Below are 24,350 nucleotides of genomic sequence, written 5' to 3'. Positions count from 1 at the left end.
TTTCATGGCCAGATGAAGCCTCTTCATTCATTATTGCACGGGAAATTAAGCAGATAAAATCTTGAATCAATTCTAAGTCTTGAACTTGCATCTTGTAGCTTTTCAATGGAACTTTCAATGTAAGGTCCATAGAGATGTCAAGGCAAATAAAAGAGGTGATCATTAGGCTGAAAACCCCAAATAAACCTATCAGTGAGATTGAAAAAACTTTAGGCATGTATGGCTGCCCAATGGAATGGGTCATTACTGTTTATTAATGATGTGGCTACTCAAAGAAATTGCAGGGTAAATTTGGAAGTGCACATGGCTGTGTACTCTGCTCCCATTCAGCCAAATGCAAAACTGATCGGGCACTCCCATATGGAAAAGAAATAGTAAAAACATATATGATTTACTCATGAAAGTGGCCACTTTCATGAGTAAATCATACATAAATCATATAAGGCTTACATGATTTACTCATGAAAGTGGCCAATTTCTCATTACTTTCATATATTTTTTTAGTAAGTATACAAAACATACAAGTTTCATTGTATAATTTTTCAAGGGATCTTATATGTGTTTTCACTCTTGTATGCTTTTCGTACAAGTTTCATACAAGACAGATAAAAACTTTATAAGATTTATATATATCTTTTCCATATGGGCTGCTTCACAGTGTAAATGGATAAAGACCCAAAGCACACTGCGAAAGCAACTCAAGAGTTTCTCAAGCAAAGAAATGGGGTATTCTTCAACAGCCAAGTCAGTCACCTGCTCTCAAGTCAAGTCAATTTTATTTATATAGCACATTTTGAAACAAGAAGAAGTTGACCCAAAGTGCCTTCCAAACCATTAGAGCATGCTTTTCAGTTACTGAAGACAAAATTGAATCCAGAAAGACAGAAATAAAATTCACTAAAGGCCTAGGAGAAGAAGAAGAAGAAGCACAATATTTGGTGATGTCCAGCTGTTTTAGATTTCAGGCGGTCATTTAGTTGATGAAGTATTAAAAACAATCTTTATGTTTAAAATGATGGTAGTTTGTTCAATTAATGTTGAACACGTAAAAATGTATAAAACACCTGAACCCTAAAACAATTAACAATGAATGCTTTTGATAAAAATCTAAAATTTATTTACTGTGGCCTGACAGAAAGATGGTCCTGGACATCATGTGCTTACGTGGCTTCACTCTGAGTATATTAGGTTAACTGGTGAGTCTAAATTGGCCGTAGGAATGAATGCGAGCATGAATGGTTATGTCTTTATTTGTGTTAGCCCTGTGTTAGACTGACAGTCTGTCCAGACTGTATGCTGCGTTTGGGATCGGGTCGAGTTCCCCGGTGACCTAAATTAGTTTAAGCAGAAGAAAATGGCTGGATGCATAGATAGTTGGATGGACTTCATACACAACTTCACATCTAGTTTTTGTGGTGGTATAAAGATGCAAAATTACCAAAAAATTTAATTTTTCAAAAACTTATGGACCTAATTGCACAACATGCAACTGCCACTGGACAATACAAGTTGTGCTCATGTGGCATGGTCTCGCAATTTGCCAACAGACTTAATAAACTGATCCGTAAGGCCAGCAATGTTGTGGGGATGGAGCTGGACTCCCTCAAGGTGGTGTCGGAGAGGCGGATGCTGTCCAAGATAAAGACAATGTTGGATAACACCTCCCACCCACTCCATGACATGTTGGTCAGTCACAGGAGCTCGTTCAGTGAGAGACTGAGATTACCGAAAAGCACCACTGAACGACACAGGAAATCATTCCTGCCTGTGGCCATCTCCCTGTACAACGCATCCACTTAACACACTGTTTGCTGCTACAACTACACATGTTTCTTTTCCAAATATTTATTTATAAGTGACTTATGTATGTATGTATGTATATATATGTATATATTGTACTATTCTTAGTTAGCGTATTGTCTGTCTTGTCTTAATGTTGGTTTAAAATGGAGCACTGTAACAAAAAATAATTTCCCCCAGGGATCAATAAAGTATTCTGATTCTGATTCTGATTCTGAATTTCTCTCACCATTCTCAGTGTTTTTGTTGTAAATAAAGAGAGTCTGAAAACAACTGACAGAAAATATGACATCCAGCATAACACAGCATGCTTGTAATTTCTATGGCTGCCATGCTGTTTGGATTTATCCATAAATGGGATAATTACCTCGTGCCTGAAAGAGGAGTGTGAAACGAATGGCATTCCAAACAAAAGAAGAAGCCTCTTGTTCGAAACAATTGTCTCTGCCACAAAATACACTTTAGTATGACAATATGCAAAAAAGTCAACTGTACAACAAGACTGAAAACAGCAGCTAGCCTCTTCAGTGTCGATCCAAAGTCATTATATATCACCATGCAGAGGTTTTGTAGCATGGGGCAGACACCCCACGCTGCTGTTCATTTGATTTAATAGAATAGCCTACCTTTACTGTGGATAGAGTAATCCATGTAACTTACTGCAAGATAGTTTTTAGCCACTCTTTTAATAATATAGAAAAGATGGAGGATGTTTCATTCATTGCTAAATGAACATAGCTGAATTATGCCAGTACATCATATAACTTCTGAATTAAAATTTTTATGTATCCTCTCACAGTATCAATCAACCTTTCTCTTTTCCAACCTGTTCCCTACCACTGCTTTGAAAACGCCGTCACATTTGCCCTTGAGAACCATATCCGCCAATTTGTTGAAATGCACAATCAAAGATTTATGAAAGCTGGGTATGTAGACAATCCAATTGCATGTAATATGCTTAACAGCTGTAATATCTGTTATTTGAATAAACACTTGCTGCGAGTGGGCCAGAGAGATGAGTCATAACAAAGATAAAGCACCCAGCGTCACTAAGGGCACAGGCCCCGGATGAAAAATTAAACAGTTATTAAGGGGCAATATCAAAAAAGGCCAATTTGTAGTGTAATAAAACAATCAGAGATGTTTATCTTGAGAGTTGTGTAACAATCTCTTATTACATCTGCAGCCACAGCTCAGTTGATAAATGATTCCACTGAGGGGAGGAGATGTGGTGACTTGTCATGGCCAATATTGATTAAGCTGGGGAGTTGATGCTGTGAATGAAGCAGCCTTGAAGTAGAGTGGAGTTTGTGTGAGTGTACGTGAGTGATTGTATGTATTTGTTTGTGTAGGTAATTACGTATATGCAGCCACATGCTGAGGCTGGTGACAACAAAAAGTGTTACCAGTGAGTCCAAAATGGCACCAGTCAGTGTTTTTTGTCACTCTCGCTTCCCTTCAGTCACACACACACACACACACACACACAGCAGCAAGCACAGTTATATGTAGGCACGACACATAACCGCTCATCCTCCCTTTCATTCCCCTGAGTCGTGTATACAACTGAAATACAATGTGAGTGCGCATAGATTTTTTTTTCTTTTTGTACCTTGATATCTCTGTTGGCCTGCTTTAGGAAATTGTAGAAATGAACTCTGGTGGCCAGGATCATTACCATAGAGATGAAACTCGGCAATGCAGAGTGAGGGGGCATACAGGCCAGTTAAGTGTGGAACTGATTAGAGCCACCACAGCTTTTCTAATTTTATATTACTTGCACTTTCTCACTTGCTACAAACCTCCCCCATTTGTGTCTATCCATTGTAGCAAACATCTGCCTCTCTATCTCCCTTACTCTTTCAGTCTCCTTTTTTTTCTTTTCACTTTTACTCCAACATGGACACCGCAGTTTTACAAGGAAGCCAAACCAGCAATTAAAAATTCTGTTCCTGACAGACTTTCATGTCATCACCCTGAATGCAGAAAAACACTTCTGAGCATTTGATTAGAGGACAAGAGACTACAACAGGAGGTTATCTTTTCTTACTTGGCACAGCAATCAAGCAACAGAGCAGTTTGGCTATTTTCTTTTTTGACACGCTAACAAGAAAAAAGACACAACAAATTCTTTATTTTCTGTCCTTTTGATAAAGACAGCGAAATAATCTGACTAGCTCTTAAAACTTTACATGACCCTGGGACTTTGAGCTGAAAAACAGGGAGTCTTAGTTCAATAAAACAAGCTCTGAAACTCACTTAAAAGACCTTGAGGCACACGTATTCACTTCTATAGGTTATTTAAGCACCAAAACTAAACTCGACATGATTTTTTTCTACCAAAAGAAGGTCAGCTTTTATAAACGTCTGCTTCATTTTCTTCTGTTCTGGTACATAAAAATACACAGATGGCAAGTCTCATCACAATTTTTCCACAATCTCATCATCTCGTACTTTATTAACATGGCCACAGCCAGGCTCCACCATCAGCCAGCAGGCCACATCCAGCAGACCCAGCCAGGCTCCACCATCAGCCAGCAGGCCACAGCCAGGCTCCACCATCAGCCAGCAGGCCTAGCCAGGCGCCATCATCAGAAATTCCGCTTCCGGGTCCCTCGTGGTGGCCGCCTCGTGCTCTCGCTTCAGTATGCCACCCAAGAAAGGCCCAACACCAGAGGAGGTTGAGGACATTAAAACCTCCCTCGGAGCGCTGTGCGGAGACGTGGCCGCAGTCAGGGCACAGCAGGAGCTGCTTCTGGGGCTTCTGGAGGAGGTAAAACAGCTACGCCTCCAAAATGCCGAGAAGGACAGACGGATCATGGATCTCGAGTGGCGGGTGGATGAGCTGGAGCAGTACACCCGTACGAACGACGTGGTCATCAGCGGTATTAAAATCAAGCCGCGCTCGTATGCGCGCGCGGTGGCCGGGAACGTCGGGGAGCCCAGCGACGAGGAGACCCGCTCGGTAGAGCAACAGGTGGCGTCCTTCCTCCAAAGCAAGGGGATAGAGATGGACCTGGAGCACATAGAAGCATGTCACTCACTGCCCAGGAGGAGTGACAGACTGCCGGCCATCATTATGAGATTTGTCAATCGGAAGAACAAGGTCGCACTGCTGAAACAAGGACGCAAACTGAAAGGCACGGACGTTTTCATTAATGAGCATCTGACACGAAAAAACGCAGACATCGCGAGGAAGGCAAGGCAACTGAAGAAGAACGGTAAAATACAACATACATGGGTAACAAACTAAGATTTTCATTAAGCTAAACGGGACACCAGAAGAGGCAAAAGTACTGATAGTGAGGAACATGGAGGATCTGGACAAGTATAACTGACACCAATGTATCAATTACACCAGGAAATGACATGGACACGTTGAAATTAGTTCTTCAACAGAAAGTAATTGATCTAGATTGTGAATATAAGGAGCATAATATAATAGATCCAGAAATAGATTCTGAAAGTAACTTTCTCTCTTCTTTTGTTAAAAATTGTAATTATTTCACTCAGGAACAATATGAAAAAGAAATTAACCTAGACGGGAAGCTCTCATTAATTCACTTTAACAGCAGAAGTATGTACTCTAATTTTGATTTCATTAAGGACTATTTGCAACAATTTTCTCGCCCCTTTAGTGTTATAGCCATCACTGAAACTTGGTTCAATGTCGATAAAGGAATAGATTTTTGTTTGAATGGATATGATTTAAAATACATGAATAGATTAAATAAGGCGGGCGGCGGGGTTGCTATATATGTTCATAACTCTATAAAATATAATGTTGTAACAACTATGTCTATGGCTATTGATGGAATTTTGGAATGTTTGACTATTGAGATTATGAATGAAAAAAAGAGAAATGTTATAATAAGTTGTATATATCGGACACCCAGTTCAAGTATTGACACTTTTAATGAATGGATAGAAAAAACGTTTGCTTCGGTGAACCAAAAATTACTATTTATCTGTGGTGATTTTAACATTGATTTGCTAAATCCAACAAGGTTAAAAGCCATTGATGACTTTACTGACACAATGTACAGCTTATCACTATATCCAACAATAACAAAGCCAAGCAGAATAACTTCACATAGCGCCACTATTATTGACAACATTTTTACTAATGTCATGGATTTCCAAATTAATAGTGGTCTGCTTGTCTGTGATATAACTGACCACTTACCAGTTTTTACTTTGTGTGACTGTGATTTAAAAAAAATAGATACCAAGATCATGATAGCAAAGCGAACAATAAATGAAGAAGCAATTCATGCCTTCAATTTCGATTTAGCACAACAAGATTGGAGTTCGGTTTATGAAGAGTCAGATGTGGACAAGGCTTATGATAATTTCCTAGATATTTTTACTATGTGGTACAATAAACATTGTCCTGTAAACGAACACATGACAAAGAAAAAAAAGATAAAAAGTCCTTGGCTCACAAAAGGAATTATTAATGCTTGCAAAAAGAAAAACAATCTGTATAAACAGTTCATCAAAGTAAAAACAAAAGAAGTGGAACAAAGATATAAAGCATATAGAAATAAATTGACTGATATTATAAGAACGAGCAAACAACTTTATTATAGAAGAAGATTATATGAAAATAAAAACAATATAAAAGGAACTTGGGATGTGTTAAACAACTTAATTAAACAAGGATCTTCTGGAACATCATATCCTGAATATTTTACTGATGCAAATGGTGAAAATCACAACATGAGTAATATTGTCGATGGGTTCAATAAATTCTTCATAAATGTTGGCCTTGAACTAGCAGCGGACATCCCGTGTCATAAAAATGAAAATATCAGTAATATAAAATCAAATCCCTTTTCACTGTTCCTCTCAGCTACAAATGAGCAAGAAGTAATAAATATCACATTAAAATGTAAAAGTAAGTCTTCAATGGATTATCATGACATAAATATGTCTGTAGTTAAACAGGTTATTCTGAATATTGCTAGTCCCTTAACATATATCTGTAATTTATCATTTCAGTCCGGTTGTTTTCCAAAAAAAATGAAAATTGCGAAAGTAATACCACTATATAAAAGTAATGACAAACACAGTTTTACCAATTATAGGCCTATTTCTCTACTGCCTCAATTCTCAAAAATTCTAGAAAAACTTTTTAATTCAAGATTAGAAAAATTCCTTGAAAAACATCAAATAATAAATGTTGGTCAGTATGGTTTCAGAACGCAAAGAACCACTTCAATGGCGATAATTGAGGCAGTAGAAGAAATTACTGATACACTGGATAAAAATAAATATGCAGTTGGTATTTTTGTTGACCTCAAAAAGGCCTTCGACACAATCAATCACTCAATTTTACTGGATAAATTGGAAAGATATGGTATTCGAGGGAAAGCTGGTAACTGGTTAAAAAGTTACCTAACAGGTCGGGAACAATATGTTAGCATAGGGCATTACCATTCAGAGAAACTTGGTATTACATGTGGTGTTCCCCAAGGGTCAGTGTTGGGACCAAAACTTTTCAATGTATACATAAATGATATTTTTGATGTTTCTCAAGTACTTAAACTCATACTGTTCGCAGATGACACCAACATATTTTTCAGTAGCGATGATTATACTGATCTTGTAATGACTGTAAACAGGGAGCTAAAATTAATAAAAAAATGGATGGACATAAATAAATTATCATTAAATATAAATAAAACTAAAGCAATGTTTTTTGGTAATTTAAAATATAATGTAGAATTACCAATTATCATTGAAGGTGTACCAATTGATAATGTGAGTGAAAACAAATTTTTGGGAGTTATAATTGATAACAAAATTTCATGGAAACCCCACGTCAGACACATAAAAACCAAAATTTCCAGAAGCCTCGCAGTTTTGAACAAAGTGAAACAATTCCTTGATAAAGATGCACTTCGTACTCTGTACTGTACCCTGGTTCTTCCATATCTTACATATTGTGTGGAAGTGTGGGGAAATACATATAAAAATACAACTAATCCATTAGTCACAGTACAGAAACGAGCACTGCGTATTATTCACAAGGCTGGTTATCTAGAACATACTCACAAATTCTTTCTTCAGGCAAAGTTACTTAAATTCCAGGATCTGGTTAATTACAATACATCCATAATTTTGTATAAAGCTTTTACTAAACTTTTACCGGCAAATTTACAAACTAGATTTGAAATTCGAGAAAAGGTTTATAATGTGAGAGGCTTTGGAGAATTCAAATTACCCAGAACTCGAACAACCCGTAAAGGCTTTTGTGTGTCTGTATGTGGTGTGAAAATCTGGAACAGTCTGAGTTTACAATTGAAACAATGCAAAAATATTCATAGATTTAAATTTCTCTACAAACAGTTGGTCTGGTCACAGTATACTCAATGATGGGTTTTAGTGTGCTCTGTAATGTCTGTCCTCTTACCATTGCTGGTATGGATTCCAAAATAAAAAATAAAAAAAAAAGTGTGCGTATGTATGTACATATATGTACTTGTGTGTGTAGATATATATGTATGTATATGTATGTGTGTCTGTTACTTGTAGTTATTACTGCCTGTTACCTGTGGTAATGCAATTTATAATTTATATATTCTGTATTCAGTTATGAAGGCTCTAATTGTTGGTTGCGAGCTGCCGCTTAGATGCTTGTATCTGCCCGGGGCTGTTGATGGGTCTGTATGCAATGATGGGCGTAGCTGCGGGAAGTTTATTGTTTTTTTTTGTTGATGAGTGAGTATAGGGGTGGGATTTAATAAGTTTTCTTCGTCCCACTCCTTTTTCAGGCAAGTTTTGTTTTTTGTTTTGTGTATTTTATGTTCAATATAGGTATTTGTTGTGCCTGAAAATGAATAAATAAATGAATGAAATGAAATGAACAGTAATGGGGCAAGACAGCAAGGCGGTTTTTGCATTCTTTTGTTGTTCAGTGTAATTACAAAGCAAGATGACTGACATCAAGACCTGATTAAAAGCTATTATATTATCTGCTATTCTGTCATTCATATGTTTGTGATTGATATAACTAACTGAAGTGAACCATTTTTTTGTAGTAGGCATCTTGAAAGCTAGGCTCTGGAAATCACATCACAGGAGTGGTAATTAACTCCTTTATAGTTCAGCCTCGCAGGGGTGAGTATGGGTGAATACTCAATGAAGTAAATTTCATATAGATGAATAAAAGTGGCCCTGTGGGTAGGTAAAAGAGGGAACCTGGATGTGTCACCTCAAGGATCACAGACTGGTTTTTGGGACGTGAAATGTCACCTCACTAGCAGGGAAGCAACCTGAGCTAGTGCAAGAGGTGGAGCTCTACTGAGATGGGCTAGATTCTTTTTCTGTAATGGCCAAGGAGGAGAATTGCTGGTATGGGGATACTCACAAGCCCCCTGCTGAGTGCTGTTTTCCCCAGAGAGCAATTTGTACAAATTCGAGTTGTTGTCTGTGAATATGTGATAAATAGCAGTTCAGAATACCCAGCTTTTGGGGAGTCTTCGGATGGGGTCATGGAAGGAATTCTGGCTGGGGAACCATAGTTCTCTTGGGAGGCTTGCATACTCATGTAGTTATGGATAAGGACACCTGGAGAAGGGTAATTGGCAGGAACAGCCTACTTGATGTAAACCATTGTGGTGTTATGTTCCTGGACTTCTGTGCTAGGTATGTATGATTGACTTTGTTGTTGTATTATATGATCTAATGCCATGTCTTGAACATTTGGTTGAAAATAGCAAAAAAGCTGTCAGGCAATATGATTATAAGGTCATCGATGCCTCTCATAGCACCAATCTGAGGACCTGTTGGTGGACACCAGTGGTGAGGTAAGCTGTCAGGCTGAAGAAGGAAGCTTCCCAGGCTTGGTTGGCCCAGGGGTCTCCTGCAGCAGATGGACATCGGAGAGCCAAAAAGGTTGTGGTTTTGAAAAACTCAGGAGTGGGAGAGGGCCATGGAGGAGGATTTTTGGCAGCATTTAAAGACATTTTGGCAAGCTGTACAGTGACTTAGCATGGGGAAGCTGGGCATGGCTCAACGTGTTGGTTGGGGAGCAGAACCGCTGACATAGATATTGTGGGACCTAGGAAAGAGCACTTTGAGGAACTCCCAAACCCAGCCAAAAAATCCCTATGTGAAGTAAGGCCGAGCCTGAAGATGCTGGGAAAACTCACGAGTTACACAGGTCCCTAAGGTAGTTGAGAAGCGACCCCATAGTAAAGCACCAGGCATAGACGATTTGGCCCAGAGATGTTATAGGCTCTGACATTGTGGGGCTGCCTTGGTTAACACACTTCTTAACTGTTTCATGGAGGTCTGGTACAGTGTCTGTGAAGTGGAGGTCTGGAGCAGTGGGAGTACAGGGTTCTGAGCCATCAGTGTAATCAAAAATCAAGCATGTTTTCAGTGAGTGTTGGACTCCATCTGTGGATCATCAGAAGAAATGCAGGTGTTTTCCCTGACTGACATGATGAAGGGACAGTTGAGTCGAAAGACAAAGCTTTCAAGTTACCAGCCCATTTACATCCCAACCCTTATCATGAAATCTGGGTAATGACCATAGGGTGATGTGGATTTTCGGAATTGCTGCTCCTACACGCTGAGAGGAACCTGCTAAGGTAGTTTGGGTTAGAATGTCTAGGGGGTGTCCTTGGATGTTATTTGGGCATGGACAACTGAGTTAAGACTATGGCAAAGACCTGGAATCTGTTGGTGAGATTATTTATCTGATCTGGCTTTGAAAAAACCTGGAGGAACTGAAAAGTGTAGTTGGGGAGAAGAAGTCCTGGAATACCCTGGTTAGTCTGCTGCAACCACAACCTGACAGATAAGCGGATTGATGGACAGATTGATGGTTAGATGGCAAGATGGGTAAAATTGGAAAAAAAAAGAAGCTTGAAACTGGTATCTATTTATGAGTTGATATTAATAAATAATTTATGACTAGAATGTTTACAGCACCAGCCTGCAGTCAGAATGATGGAGAGAAAGGAGAGTTAAAAAAGATAGCCTTGTAGAGGGGGCATTAAGTTACACACAGTTCACTACTATTACAGTATTTTATTATTCAATCATAAAAACATTTCCCCACCAATTTCTGCGTAGCCCATCTATAGCCATAGAAGGAGAACAAATGTCAAGGGCTATGTTTTGCTTCATTGAGCACATGCAGCGCTATTGCATGCACACTGAAATATGATTAATTTCCACGCTTTAGTTAATGCACGGTCATGTTATACAGGTGTACAGTTATACATCGTATACAGAAAGAACCAGCATAGCATCTTTTGATGCATGGCCATGATGAAACCCTGACGATGTTTGGCCTGATCTACTGCACTGACATATTATTGTTCTGTCTATGCGTAGATGAATAAATGATGTGTTTTAAATGTACAGGGTGGGCCATTTATATGGATACACCGTAATAACATGGAAATGGTTGGTGATATTAAAGTCCTGTTTGTGGCACATTCTTGAGAAAAACACTTCAGCTGTTGATGCAGTGACTTACTTACTAGCAAAGCAGTGGTTTGCTTACATTTATGTATTAAAAAATTATATTTGACATATATTTATATATAGAAAAGAATATGTTTTAGAACCTTGGAAAATACTTAACTGAATTTTTCATTTTCAATTATTGTACAAGTAATTTAGATGTGCACAAATTATTCTTTGATCATGGAGTCAGTATGGCATAACCCACAAATTTCCTGAAGCAGGAACTAGAACAGAGAAAAAATGACTAACAATAAAAGGGATCTGAATGCTTTTGAGCGATTATGGATATATCGTGTTATTATTATTATATTGTATTCTTATTATTATACTTTTATTAAGAGGACCTAACAAAAACACGATGACATGAGCTTATGAAGGAAAAGAGGACTATAAGTCATATGTTGTTTTAGGGGGTCTACCAGAATATATGTATATATTTTTTAAACACATACTTTAGGTTAAAATAAAGCAGCACCTCTTTTTATCCTCTGGCTTTAAGGGACACCTGCCAAAAGTCCAGTCTTATTCTGAATATAGCCTTCTATGAGCTGTCAGATAACAAAACCCTGGTGTTCAACCCTACATGTTTGAATGTGAATTGGACCCAGAACAAAGAGAGTCTTTATTCATCTGCCAAAACAAGAGTCCAGGTAAAGGCTAAAGCCTTGATGGGTGTATGTTTTAGTGCTAGGCATCTGCCTGCCAGCTAAATTATGTTAATTCCATCTTACCTTATTTTGTGAACCTTGACAGAGAGGTAATAAATGGGCAAGGTAAGAACATTCTAGGGTATTTGCTTTCACCGTAAATGGTCACCCTGAGTCCCAGTCTAGATGTTTTTTCATTTTTTTCATTTTTACAAACAAAGAAGCTCATCAGTTTCAGACGATCTTATAGACTCTAAAAGTTTTGATCATTCCCAACGTCAAACCTGTGGGCATGATGTTCAAAGCTTAAGGGAATGTTAGTTAACTGTGTGAAATGTTAACACAAAAGTAATTCCAGTGATTGTGGAGACATAAAAGAGTAATCCAATGGGATTTTAGTTTCTCTGATGCCGGGAGTACATAAAGACTGCTCTTGTCACAACATTTGATGTACTTTACTCATGGCCTAGATACTGAAAGTTGGCAGAAGCTTCAGATGTGTGCCAAACTATACTATATACCACTAGAAAAGTGTTATGAAATTGTGTTACTCAGTGACGTAGATTTCTAAAAGGGGTGAAAATCTAAAAAGTTGAAAATGTAGTGCTTCCTCTGTGAGACATTAACTTTAAGTGTTGACTATGTGATTTGGAACTTTTCAGATATTTCACAAAGATTAAAAAAAAGAAGAAGAAAAAGAGGCCAGACTGTTTGTACATGTACATTGTGGATAAACCTCTGGTCTTTATGGGGGAAACTGATGTGAGACTGGCTTATTAAAAAAAAAACTGCTGCTGGCTGTGCTTTAACCGCCTTGAAATCAGTTATCATCTGCACTTTGTGTGGAAACAGAGCTAACCTTAGCAAATAACTCTGATTTATCATTGTAACAAACACGTCCTCTTCTTAACTACCTTGGCCAACATGTGTGATGTACGAATCTTATAAAAAGTCTTTTGGCATATCAGCAAGGAGAGCTTTTGGTTAAAATCACCATGTCTAAATTAATAAACATCCAAGTTGAACAACTGCAGGCTCCACCAGCACTCAGTTTAGCATCAATGAGAAATTATTTGGTTGAATGATTATACAAAGTATACCAGCTGTTTTGTTAATACACCACCTAAATGTAACACTTAAAAACCTCCTGTAGATATTAACAGTTAACCACATCACATCGCGCTGAAGCCTTTGAATTAAACTGTGATTCTTTTTTTCATACACTATATTGCCAAAAGCTCCCATGATGATACTACAGTCATACTGTTGTATAGAATATGATGCATTACAGTAAATTAAACAATCTAAAGAAGCATTTAAAGTGCAGCAGTATAATTGATCCATATAATACTGATTGTGAGCATTTTTTGGCAGAATAATTGCCTTTACTTTTGATACTTTATGCACACTTTGCCAGTAACACAGTTTTATGTGTAGTGTGGTGTTTCCATGGTGGTTTATTACTTTTGCTAAAGCAATGCTTCTTTAAAAATGTCTCTACCTCTGTTGTAATTGTCAGCTAATAGTAAATAATAATTTTAATGCTAACTATAGAAGTAATAATATTTTACAATCCTGAGCTGGGGATAGGATCGGGAAGTTGAAATATCCTGGAGGAGTACAGCAAGCTGCAGAAGGCTGTCAACACATATATAAAAACAAAAGACAAGCATGACATAATTGGTATTCTTTAATCTGGTCCAATTAATCTCATCTGTTTTTCTTTTTTGCCATGTCTACCTTTCCGTATAAATTGCTGCACATCAGAGCCACACCTTGCAAAATGAGTGCTCCATGTACTTCTACTCTCCCACATGATTTGTCTACATCTGTATGAGATGTTTGACTACTTTATTACATCATGCACAAAGCAGCATTTGGTGCACTACCCCCACCCCCTGCCCCAGCATTTCTCTCGCAGTTACTCTTTCCTAGTGTTTCGCTAAGTTTTGATTGGCTTTACTGTTTTGATTAAACTTTTTTTTTTCTAAACACATATTGCTCCCTTTACCAACCCCCCCCCCCCCCCCCTCTCCCCCCATCCCTGCTTTCTGCAGCCAAACAGCAGGTAGTCGGATACAAGCCTCTCTAACATTAGTTGATATTAGGCTAGGGTCTATTAGGTCCTGCCTCGCCATGTGAGTTACTGCACAGAGAGTGAGTGCCTTGGGAACAATCACACTCACAAACACCGGCGCACTGACTCACACAAGCAAACACATGCCCACACAAAGTTAAATCCAAACCCACACAAATGTTTGAGCACTGCACACAAAGCCCTCGCAATCTCCCAGACATGCTCACCTTATGTGCACTCAGTCATAAAGATGGAGGAATCACTGAGGCTTTAAGAACCTCCTCTTACCCTTACGCTTCCTCTTTTGCTAAACTCGGTCTGCTAAGGTGCCATGGTGTAAATAAGACTCAAACTTTCCAGAAAATCAACTGGAGCAACGTGAGGAAAAAATATCCCTTTTTGGTCATTCTTGCTTTTTCATTTTCATTTTCATTTTTTAAGTTTAATATCCAAATTATTGAATAAAATTGAATGACTAAATACTTATGTATCCTGTATACTTTCAAAAATGATACCCATCAATTTGCAGAATTAAAAGAAATAATGAATTGCATATGCTTTATGGCTATGTACAAGCTAAAGCAACATGGCTGTTTAATGTAGAGATAAAACCACATTTATAGCAGACGGGTATTAAAATAATAAAAACAGGACTTGAGCAAACAGATTGTGGAAGCTAACGGAGATGAAAATATTTAATAAAATGAGTTCACAAGAAAGAGCCTAATATTTACAACAAATAACCTAACCTTTTAAATCCCATTCACATTGAATATCGAAACAGCAGTCTGTGTGCATTAGTGTATGACATATAAACACAGGGCTTTGTCTCGACACTTTAATGTAATCAAGTATTTTGTGAGGCTGCTGTTGTACAATTGCGTTGGGTTGTATTTTTTTCATGTAAAAATAAAAGGCTGTTTTCAGCTTTTTTCACAGCTTGCTTGAGATCCTAGAAGAGGCCTTTGAATGTTGCCAAACTGTACTGACTGCATTTACACCTGGCTGCGATCCAACCACCTCCAGACATCACATACATTTCAGTTTCTATTGCCATACACTTTATCTGCAATTTACAATGCATTAGCAAACAACCACAATGCATTTGGGTCTAAATGGAGTCTTCATACTCCCAAAACTGTTAAATCCCACACTTCCCATTTATGCACCTAAATGGGATATTTGGAAAAGTCTATACTTGCCTTCCAAACATCCACGTTTCAAATGGCATGACACCAGTTTGTAATGGATTAGGTAATGGCTTTCTATAATAAATGCATAGACTGTGATTGCAAATAACACAGATAGCACTGATGGCGTTGTAAGAAGATATCTCAGCTAGAGAAAACTCCACACAAATACATACAAAATAATATAGAGCTTTTTTGAAATTTTAAGTGACACAACAACTATGACCTTCACGAATAAAAATAGTAGAAAGACTAATACAATACACCATACTGTCCTACATCTCAGTGTCGCAAGCTGTGGTAGCATTTATTTGTTTTCTCATGAGCCAGACACATTAAATTGGTATGAAATCTGTCGAAACAACCAAATGTTTGAATACAACAAAGATGCCAACCGATCTAGTAAGTAAAAATAATTATGCATGGAGATATATGACTATCTGAATATTTAAGTAAATAAACATAAGTACTTTAACGCCAGGATGTCACACACACACATAACTCTGTATGAGTTCACAATTCTGCCACGCACACCCACACACATATGTGCACAGGCAATAGTAAAGAGATAAACACTATGCTGAGAATTTAAGAAAGAAGGAGCAGGCACATATTTTGGAAGAGAATTAGGAAGCATCCCATCAACCTTGAGCAGCTTAACCCTTCACCTCAGCAGTCTGTCTCAGTGTCTCATGGCTACTCATTATATGGGAAGAAACTGCCTTGTAATGTTTGTTGACTCAACCCCCCAGTAGACGCTACCCTGTGTGCACAAAGGAGATAATTACTGAAAATTACTGAGGAACATGGAAATGTAGTTGTGTTTATGCCTGAGAGCTTTGTGGGCTCCTGGATTCACAAATTATTCATGTTGTGGTATCGTCTTCGCCTGAGAGGTGAGCAGTGATGACGACTTCTAGCAGAGTACCTATCAAAAGTGGTTTTGCCTGTTTCTTCTTTTTGGTATCTTTTCCCTTTTTTGCAAAAAACCCCATTATGCATCAACGTGACAAGAGTGACAGCATCACCTTAACAAAGCAAGTGGAGCTCATTTCTTCTCTCTCTCAATCATTGCTCGTCTTTTGTCACAACCCAAACGTTTTACTGCATTTACCATGAGGCATTCTCACTCTGCCAACTATTAAGGAAAAAACACGCGAGCAATATGATATGCTTAAATGAAATGCTAAAATCAGTTAACTAGAGTCAGTTAACAGGTCTATAGAGAGCTGTGGGGTCAGGTTCCTGTGTTAATGCACTCTCAATCACCTATGATCATGTGGCAGTTCATGAAAAAAGGTGTTTTTTGAGGCAAGAAAAGGAGTGTAAACTTTGAAATGCCAGGAGGATAATCTGCCGCTGCTCATTACATGGTGTTGTGAAAACAGTAGTGTGGATATTCTTCTTTGGATCAGATTTGAATCTGTTTTGTATTCTGTATCATTTCTAAAAAAAATAGCATGCCTGCTTTAGAGGTTCAAAGTTGTGAGGCTGTGAGGCTCACCCTATCCCATTTGCTCTTTTAATGTATGATTCGAGTTGTTAATTGGTACTTAGTGATTGCAGTGGTGTATCAATGTATATATGTATGAGTCTGGCTCTCTCCTATTTGGATGCTGCCTGCTGCTTTCTTATTCTAAATTTACAGGACTAGGGTGTGCGTGTGTGTTCATACATTCACATTTACCCTTCATGCAGTCCTGTATCATAAAATGAGGCAAACTCAATTTTAAATGAACAACAACACATGACATATTATACTTAGTACACCCCATCATTTTAATAGCTTGTATAACGGCTTCTAACTTGAAGTGTACTGAAACAATCTGAAGGTTCTTTATCAGTGTCTCACATCGTTAAGGAGGAATTTTACCCCTCTTGTCTTTACAAAAGAAGCTTTGTAGGCATTCACTGAGGTCTGGATTTAGACTTGGTTCTTTTCTTCTTCAGCCATTCTGTTGTAGACCTGCTTTTATCCTCGGGTTCATTGTCCTAGAATACTTTGGTATTTACTTTAAGGTGCCCAAGTCCAGTAGCTGCAAAGCAAGCCTAACTCATCACTCAACCAACATGCTTAACAGTGAGGATGAGGTGTGTAGGTTCTTAGTTATCCAGGTCATGTTAGTCTTCTGTGCTTAAAAAAAAAGGCAACTGGACTTCTTCAAGTTTACCTCTCATCCAAGAGGTTGGAGGTGAATGAAAGGTGGAGAGTCCCAGGTATTTAACCCCTAGTGGGGTTTGTTCCCTGTGGACGTGACCCTGAGTGTTGTTGACCTACTACTGATCTTGTGAGTCATCACATGATCCTCAAGAGCATGAGCCTCGTCCTTTTGGTGGAGGTGTCAGCTGAGTCTTGGCTTTTCAATGTTGGGCCATGTGTTTGTGGAGTGGAGTGTTTTCAGTAAACGTGGTCCTCTGCATCATGGCCAAACATCACTGATTTGATCTTGTCTAGCCAAAGGACATCGCTCCTAAGCTTTGCTGCCATGTTCTTTTTAGAGAGAAGGGCTTTTTGCTGGCATCCCCACTAAAAGAGTCATACTTGTTCATGCTTTTTTTGTAAATGTACTGTCATGAACTTTAACATTTAACATGTTTACTGAGGCTCATATAGCCTGAGTAGTTTGGGTGCAGCATTAGAATTAGTTTTTCTGAGCATTACACGGTCTGACCTTGGGGTAAATTTGCCGCGACATTAACTTGTGGGAAGACTGGCAACAGTTTTAAGTGTCTTCCAGTTCTGAAAAATCTCTCTCACTACAGCGTGATGGACTTCAACATTTTTTAAATGGAAAATTATCTTATATGACTTCCCAGACGAGTTAAATTTTCCACAGTTTTCTGCCTTTTGTTTTAGGTTTTGTTAAATAAATAATGATACGCTGTAATAGGCCATGCTTTGTAATTCATCTGAGATTGTATTTACCTAGCACCTGCTTAGGACTAGATTACACTTAAGTCCTGATATGTAAGCCATTAGAATCAAAAGTGAGTGTACTTTCTTTGCACCATGGCTCTACAGTCATCTTTTCAGGCATGGGCTTGACACTGATGTACCAATTAGTGGCAGGATGTCATTATGGTGCATGTAAGTGCACAATTAAGTAAATAGAAAGGATGCAATCTTAGGATAAGTTTTGGCCTTTAGCCTGCATTCATTGTCAGGTTCCTGGATGAAACTGTAAAAAATATAATCAATCTTTTTGGGCCAGATTTCTTTTCCACAACGTTTTATACTTTCACATCCACATTTACGCATGTAATGAATGAATGCTTGAATGACATCGTAATATTGTGTTACAGTTCTGTAATTTACAGCAATATGCAAAAATCACTCCCCGGGCTTACCTCAACATCCTGTGAAAAAGCAAAGTGTGATCAATATAATACCAAATGTATGCAAAACAGTCGTAAATCACGGATTATATTTCATACTGAAAAAAAGACCTGTGAAGCTGTGAATCAATTTATACAATTCATCTCAATCATCTAATATTTCACTTTGAGGTGCTGGTGCATAGGAATGGGGTTTTGTGTGTGTGTGCGTGTGTGAGAGAGAAACCCAGTAGACTGTGGAGGTGAGAAAAATAAGGGCTGTGGAATAAGTCTTGCATCTGCATATCAAAGAAGGTGTGGAGGGAAGTGTAGAAAATGATGAGAATAAGAACTGTAGTATGTTTCTACAAATGCATAGAGTGTGAAGTAGGTTCTTATGGGAGCAAAATCATTACGAAGACAAAGCTAATGTTCTTTTGACAAATGACAGTGGATTTGATAAGCACAGTAAGTACCACAGTAAGATAACATGGCATAATACACATGTTTAATTAATGACACTGCAAGGCAAGTACCAACCTACTGTGAGCTGAGCCTTTCTGGTTAGACTTACCCCGGCTCAACTTTCCATCGTTAACAGAAATAAATTAAAACAAAGATGAAAGTTTAGTGGGGTCGATGAATACAAAATACATTCTGGTTAAACAAAAATTTTCCCCACAGAATTTGACACTGATTTAAATAATGGATACACAGAGTAACACCTTTCTTTTTTGTTTCCTCTAGTCTCTCTTCAAAACGTACTGAACCATGTACTGTCGGTCTATTTAAATGCTTTTCGTGTTTCGTTTCAGACATACTCTGCACCTAGAGACGTGTGCGTTCTTTATCCAAACAGGCACATCAGCCTGGAAGTGCACTTTGCCTGTCATCTGCATGTAATCAGCCAAGTGTGCCTTTAACTGCAGGGAACCATATAAGTGTAGCTAAGTATGCATCTTGCAATTAGCATGGAAATTTTTCTAGCTTCAAAGCACAGGTGCAAATTGCACAGGTGTAAGAAAATGAAGGCTGAGATGGAAAACAGGAAAAGTTCTCTATAAATGTTCTCTCTGAAGTGTGACTTAACTTCTTGGAAAGATAAATAACCACAATACCTAACTAATTCCAAACAGAAAAAGTGGATGGAGAGCTGTGGCTGAGTGGTCATTTTACTTGATGTTCAGAACTGAAAATAGGGCCCTTTTAAGAGCCAAGTAGATTTGTCTGCAGTTACCTTGACAGTGTCAGGGAAACTCTTTATAGAAATCATTAGTGAATTACAATTTTACCTAAGTTGAAAAAAACCCATATAAGTCTCAGCTAGAGCCAAAAATGTTTATCCATAATGTTTGTAACTTTGCAATTATCTAACTTTTATTTTGATGTCTTTTTTTGGTTTTTGACTGTCTCTTAAGACTTCCAAGTCACTGTGCCAGTGACCGTCACAGAGCACAACAACCATACTTAAAGGATGCTTAGTAATCAGCAAAATGTATTTCTGAGTATAGACCTTGCCAAACAACCTTAGGGTGTATAAAGGTGAGACATTCACTAAAAAGGAGGAACATGAAAAGTTAATAGTGTTGTAACTTCTCTTTGGTAATTCACTGTTTGACAATTTCTTCATTTTTAAGGGATTAATTCCAGCTATTAAGGGAGCTTTGATTAATTCTTGCCTGCAAGAAAGGATTTGAAGAAATTTAAAAAGAAAAAACATTAAAGAAAGTTTTTAAATTTCAAGAAATTTAAAAGCAGGGACCAAAAACACATTTTAACAATATCATATACACTATATTATTTTATATTGATCTCATAAGGTAAAAAAAACCAGTATGTCACTCATTGTGTGTCTCAGGTCTGCCAACGCTAGTTGTTTCAATTTTGTAATGTCATCAGAGTCCTGGTCTTGAGTACATGTGTATTTACTTTCTGTATTTAATATAGCCCAGCTCATGGAGTTGGAGCCTGGAGGATCAGGCCCCACTGTGCAGCCTACTGTTTGAGGGCAAAGGGATAAAGACTGCCTCTTTGCCAGGGTTTATAATCCTCAAACTGTGCCTTTGTCTCATCTGTCAAACTGTGCCTTGTTGAGTGTATTAGTGGAAGTTACCAACTGGTTTAGCCTCTCAAACCTTTAGGAAACCTTGGACCTTTAGTCCCCAGTTTAAGCTCTGGACATGTCAGTCTTTCTTCCAAACTGTCTAAAGATAACTCTTCAGTCCCTGTTTGACTTAGAGCTGATAAGGTGATCACAGGTAACTATCACAACTAACTGCTGAGTGGTTTCTGTTATATTCCAGGAATGCTTTTAGAACAAAACGACTGGTTGTGCATCAGAAGTTAGTGAGGTTGATGTCTGCAGCTACTCTTGGAAAAACCCGAGGCGTATACTAAGTGTCTATACTCGTCATTGTGGGTACAGAGAAGGTCGTCAGATGTTGCTGTTATGGGGGAGTTAAACCATAGCTTTTCATTCCTTTGAATGCTCTGAAGCCTCTTAATTTATAACGTGAGGTCCAAACAAAACTCTGAGAAAAATATTTTCAGTTTGTATTTACCTGTTCTGTATACTTTGGTAATTAGTTGACATTTCCTGAATGCATGAAAAAACAGTGTTAGATTGGTCATCTTTTACAATAACTCACTCTAGCTAATAGATGCATTAGTCTGATTCTTTCTGTTTAACAGCTTCTCTACGTTCCAATAACATCTTCAAGGACGCTGCTGACACGACTGTGTCGAGTGTTAAATCCCAAATAAATGAAACTTAATAGCATTTAGAACTGCTTCTTTTGAAAGCTGTTTATATTAAGAATATAGGGATATTAAAGCAGAAGTGTCCTTTTTTATACACTTATCTGTGGATTACTGAAATGCTGAATTCTCTGAGGAATTATGTGAAATTACAGTACCTGAATTATAGCACACTTCTGAGAGAAGACTTCACACAAACACCTTACAAAGGCTCTTATGTTAATATTATTCAAATTGCTTCTTTGACTATAATTTGATCATTTTAAAATGAAATTAATGGTGTAAAACTGCAGACTCGAAACACTTACCTTGTGTTCACCACCTTTACTGGGTACACGGAGATTTTAGCAGGACGACGATGCCCAAAGAAACTATTAATACATTCGGATAAATTCTACCTAGATCTAAAATTTTAGCCATTTTTGAAAGACGGAAAGGTTTCTCTCCGTTTCTTAAAAGTATGCGCTGTAAAGTCATGACCCTGTGCCAAGCACAACTATTATGACCCATAGGGCAGAGCAGTTGAAAAGCATTTTATGGTTACCCTGCTGAAAGCAGTGCCTATATAGTATGCACATGAGATAGTGACGACAGACACAGAGAATGTGAGATATAGGCTGAGCATGTTTACCGTGGATACTGTATTTGTGCATAAATAGACCCTATCATCTCTCAGTGTTGAGCATTTCCTCACAGACAGCATGTGACTTATCAGAGTGAGCCAGGTTTTCAGAGAGCTGACAGTTTAAGGAGAACTGCCATGGGATAAGTCTCAATCCTCACTCAACCATTACACTCTCATGCCCTTCTCTCTCTCTCTGTCACACACACGTATCTACATAGACATGCACACACACACACACACTGAAGCAAGCACAGACGCAGCAACCCAATGGCAAACCCTGACTACCGATTTTCAGAGCTGCCTCAATGTGTCTCTCGAGATGCAGAAAAACTGTTCAGATGTGAAACAGCAGGTCTCGAGGGAAGACTAAGTGTCTACAAGTTTAGTTGGAAATAATATAAAAACAGATTCTTTTTTCAATAGATAAGAAAACAATAAAAGGGAAAGAAAAAGCATAAACTTATAGAACGAGACACGATTCTAGGTAAGATTAAAGAAAAGTGAAGAACAACATAATGAACAGTCACTGACAATTGAAAGAAAAAAGACATGACGCATGAACATTAGTCTGTATAGTCATGTAAGTGTAATGCATGTACTTGTACACTAGTTACCGGAAGGTCATTTGGAATATCTGTCCCAAGTTGACTTGCTGGGTTTTGTTGTTGTATCCATGCAGCATCTCACCAAACAGGGTGTCATTGAAGTAGACATCCTGCTTAGGGCATTTTGGTCCATCACAGTTGTCTGACTGCAGGAGACAGGAGCGCCCATCGCCTGCCAGCTTGTACTCTTGTACGCATCTGAGGAGGAAGGAAACACTGTCAATACAATGTATGATATGCAATCTAGGAGACCTTGTTTACACTTGAGGTGAAAGCATAGTGCTGGCAAGATTTGAAACAGAAGATTGAGCTTTAGCAGGCTGATTGTGATTTGAAAGACTGACATTACATACAAGGCTGTTCCCATGTTCCTACTTTAATTTTCAATCTATAAAGACCAATACAGAGAAACTCAGCATGCCAAAATTGTACCGATTTTCTTTAGAATTCCCTCAGACTAATAACAGCCTGACACAGACAATCACAACCAATGTTTTGAAAAGACATTTTTCCAGGTTTTCAGTTTATATACCATTAAATCTACTTTGTTACTGTCAAAGCCAAAAAGGCCTTTTAAATATGCAAAGTGCTACAGTAGCAATTATCAATGGCGAGTTTGTGGACACAAGCACTCTGGTGAAAACCATTTTAAAACAGATTCCAGTGCCACTGGATTCAGCAGACTCTGCAGTTAGTCACAATTATAGCTTCCACTATTGTGTGCAATCCTGTCTTACAGACCAGGCTGAGCAGTTAGTGCTGCTGGATAGGGCTGAGCGCAGGACTCATGCAATTTATAAGTGACTTATGTATGTATGTATGTATGTATATATATGTATATATTGTACTATTCTTAGTTAGCGTATTGTCTGTCTTGTCTTAATGTTGGTTTAAAATGGAGCACTGTAACAAAAAATAATTTCCCCCAGGGATCAATAAAGTATTCTGATTCTGATTCTGATTCATGTCTCTTCACCTCGGTGGGAAGGAGATGTCAACTGCTGTTGGCAATACTCAGATCTGGTGGAACAGGGGCTTTCTGTAGTTGAAGGCAAATCTGTTTCCATTTTTGTAAATGAACAATTTGTATAATTACAGAACAAAGTTATACCATTCAGATGATTTTATTAATTTAATCTGTTTTTTTCCCCACAGGCCACTTTTAAAAAGCATTGTGCATTTATTACAGAACATGTGGGTATACAGGCTAGTGATTTAGTGAAATACACTTATGAAATTAAACAGGATATCATGGTAAATGGACAGAGCCTCAACGTTCATGTTTGCCCACAGTGTAAGGGTACCAAATGATCTGGGGAAAATGAGGACATCATTCCAGATCAGACACAGATCAAGAATGAGGGCATGCTTCATGTTTCTTTAGGCTTCTGCTGTTAGGTTTCCATCAAAAAGTCAACAGATGCATTTAGACATGTTTTTTTAAGTATCCTTTTATCAGTTATCAGGTCCCAGGAATTAAGCAACTTTCATTGGCATGATCAGAACAGTTTCCATAAATGATCAGCCAGTCTTGAGATATAAATACCCTCAAAGAAGACAGCTATTTAAAGGAAAATGGGAAGGACAACCCTAAAGCTAACAAAAACACTGATAGAAGTACTTCCTGTATTTTTGGTTACTATTTGTAGCCCTTTTTCAGACCTTTCATGTTTGGAGCAACAATATAATATTTAATATTGCTCCAGGAATATCACTGCTTTTAGAAATTGGGTAAAAAGACCAATATAGAAGTTCAGGTCTTTGTGGCAGAAATACTCACTAACCTGAAGGGTTTTATTCAGTGTAGATCATTCTTTTCTTTAACCTAACCTTAAAATGGTTCCA

The 24,350-nt window shown here is 38.0% G+C and overlaps 1 protein-coding gene across 1 annotated transcript in view; it reads right to left on the bottom strand.

Moving 5' to 3' along the window:
* The window catches only part of astn2 (astrotactin 2), a 302,939-nt gene that overhangs the window by 86,584 nt on the left and 192,005 nt on the right, over positions 1-24,350 (bottom strand). Inside the window, exon 13 of the mRNA XM_080874142.1 lies at positions 22,515-22,703. Within this exon, the coding sequence (XP_080730268.1) occupies positions 22,515-22,703 (189 nt within the window). The remainder of the gene's footprint in view (positions 1-22,514; positions 22,704-24,350) is intronic.

Source organism: Rhamphochromis sp. 'chilingali', assembly GCF_963969265.1.
Source record: "Rhamphochromis sp. 'chilingali' genome assembly, chromosome: 2".
Taxonomy (NCBI): domain Eukaryota; kingdom Metazoa; phylum Chordata; class Actinopteri; order Cichliformes; family Cichlidae; genus Rhamphochromis; species Rhamphochromis sp. 'chilingali'.
Note: the sequence above shows the minus strand (reverse complement) of the source record. Positions and strands in the feature narration are given on the sequence as shown.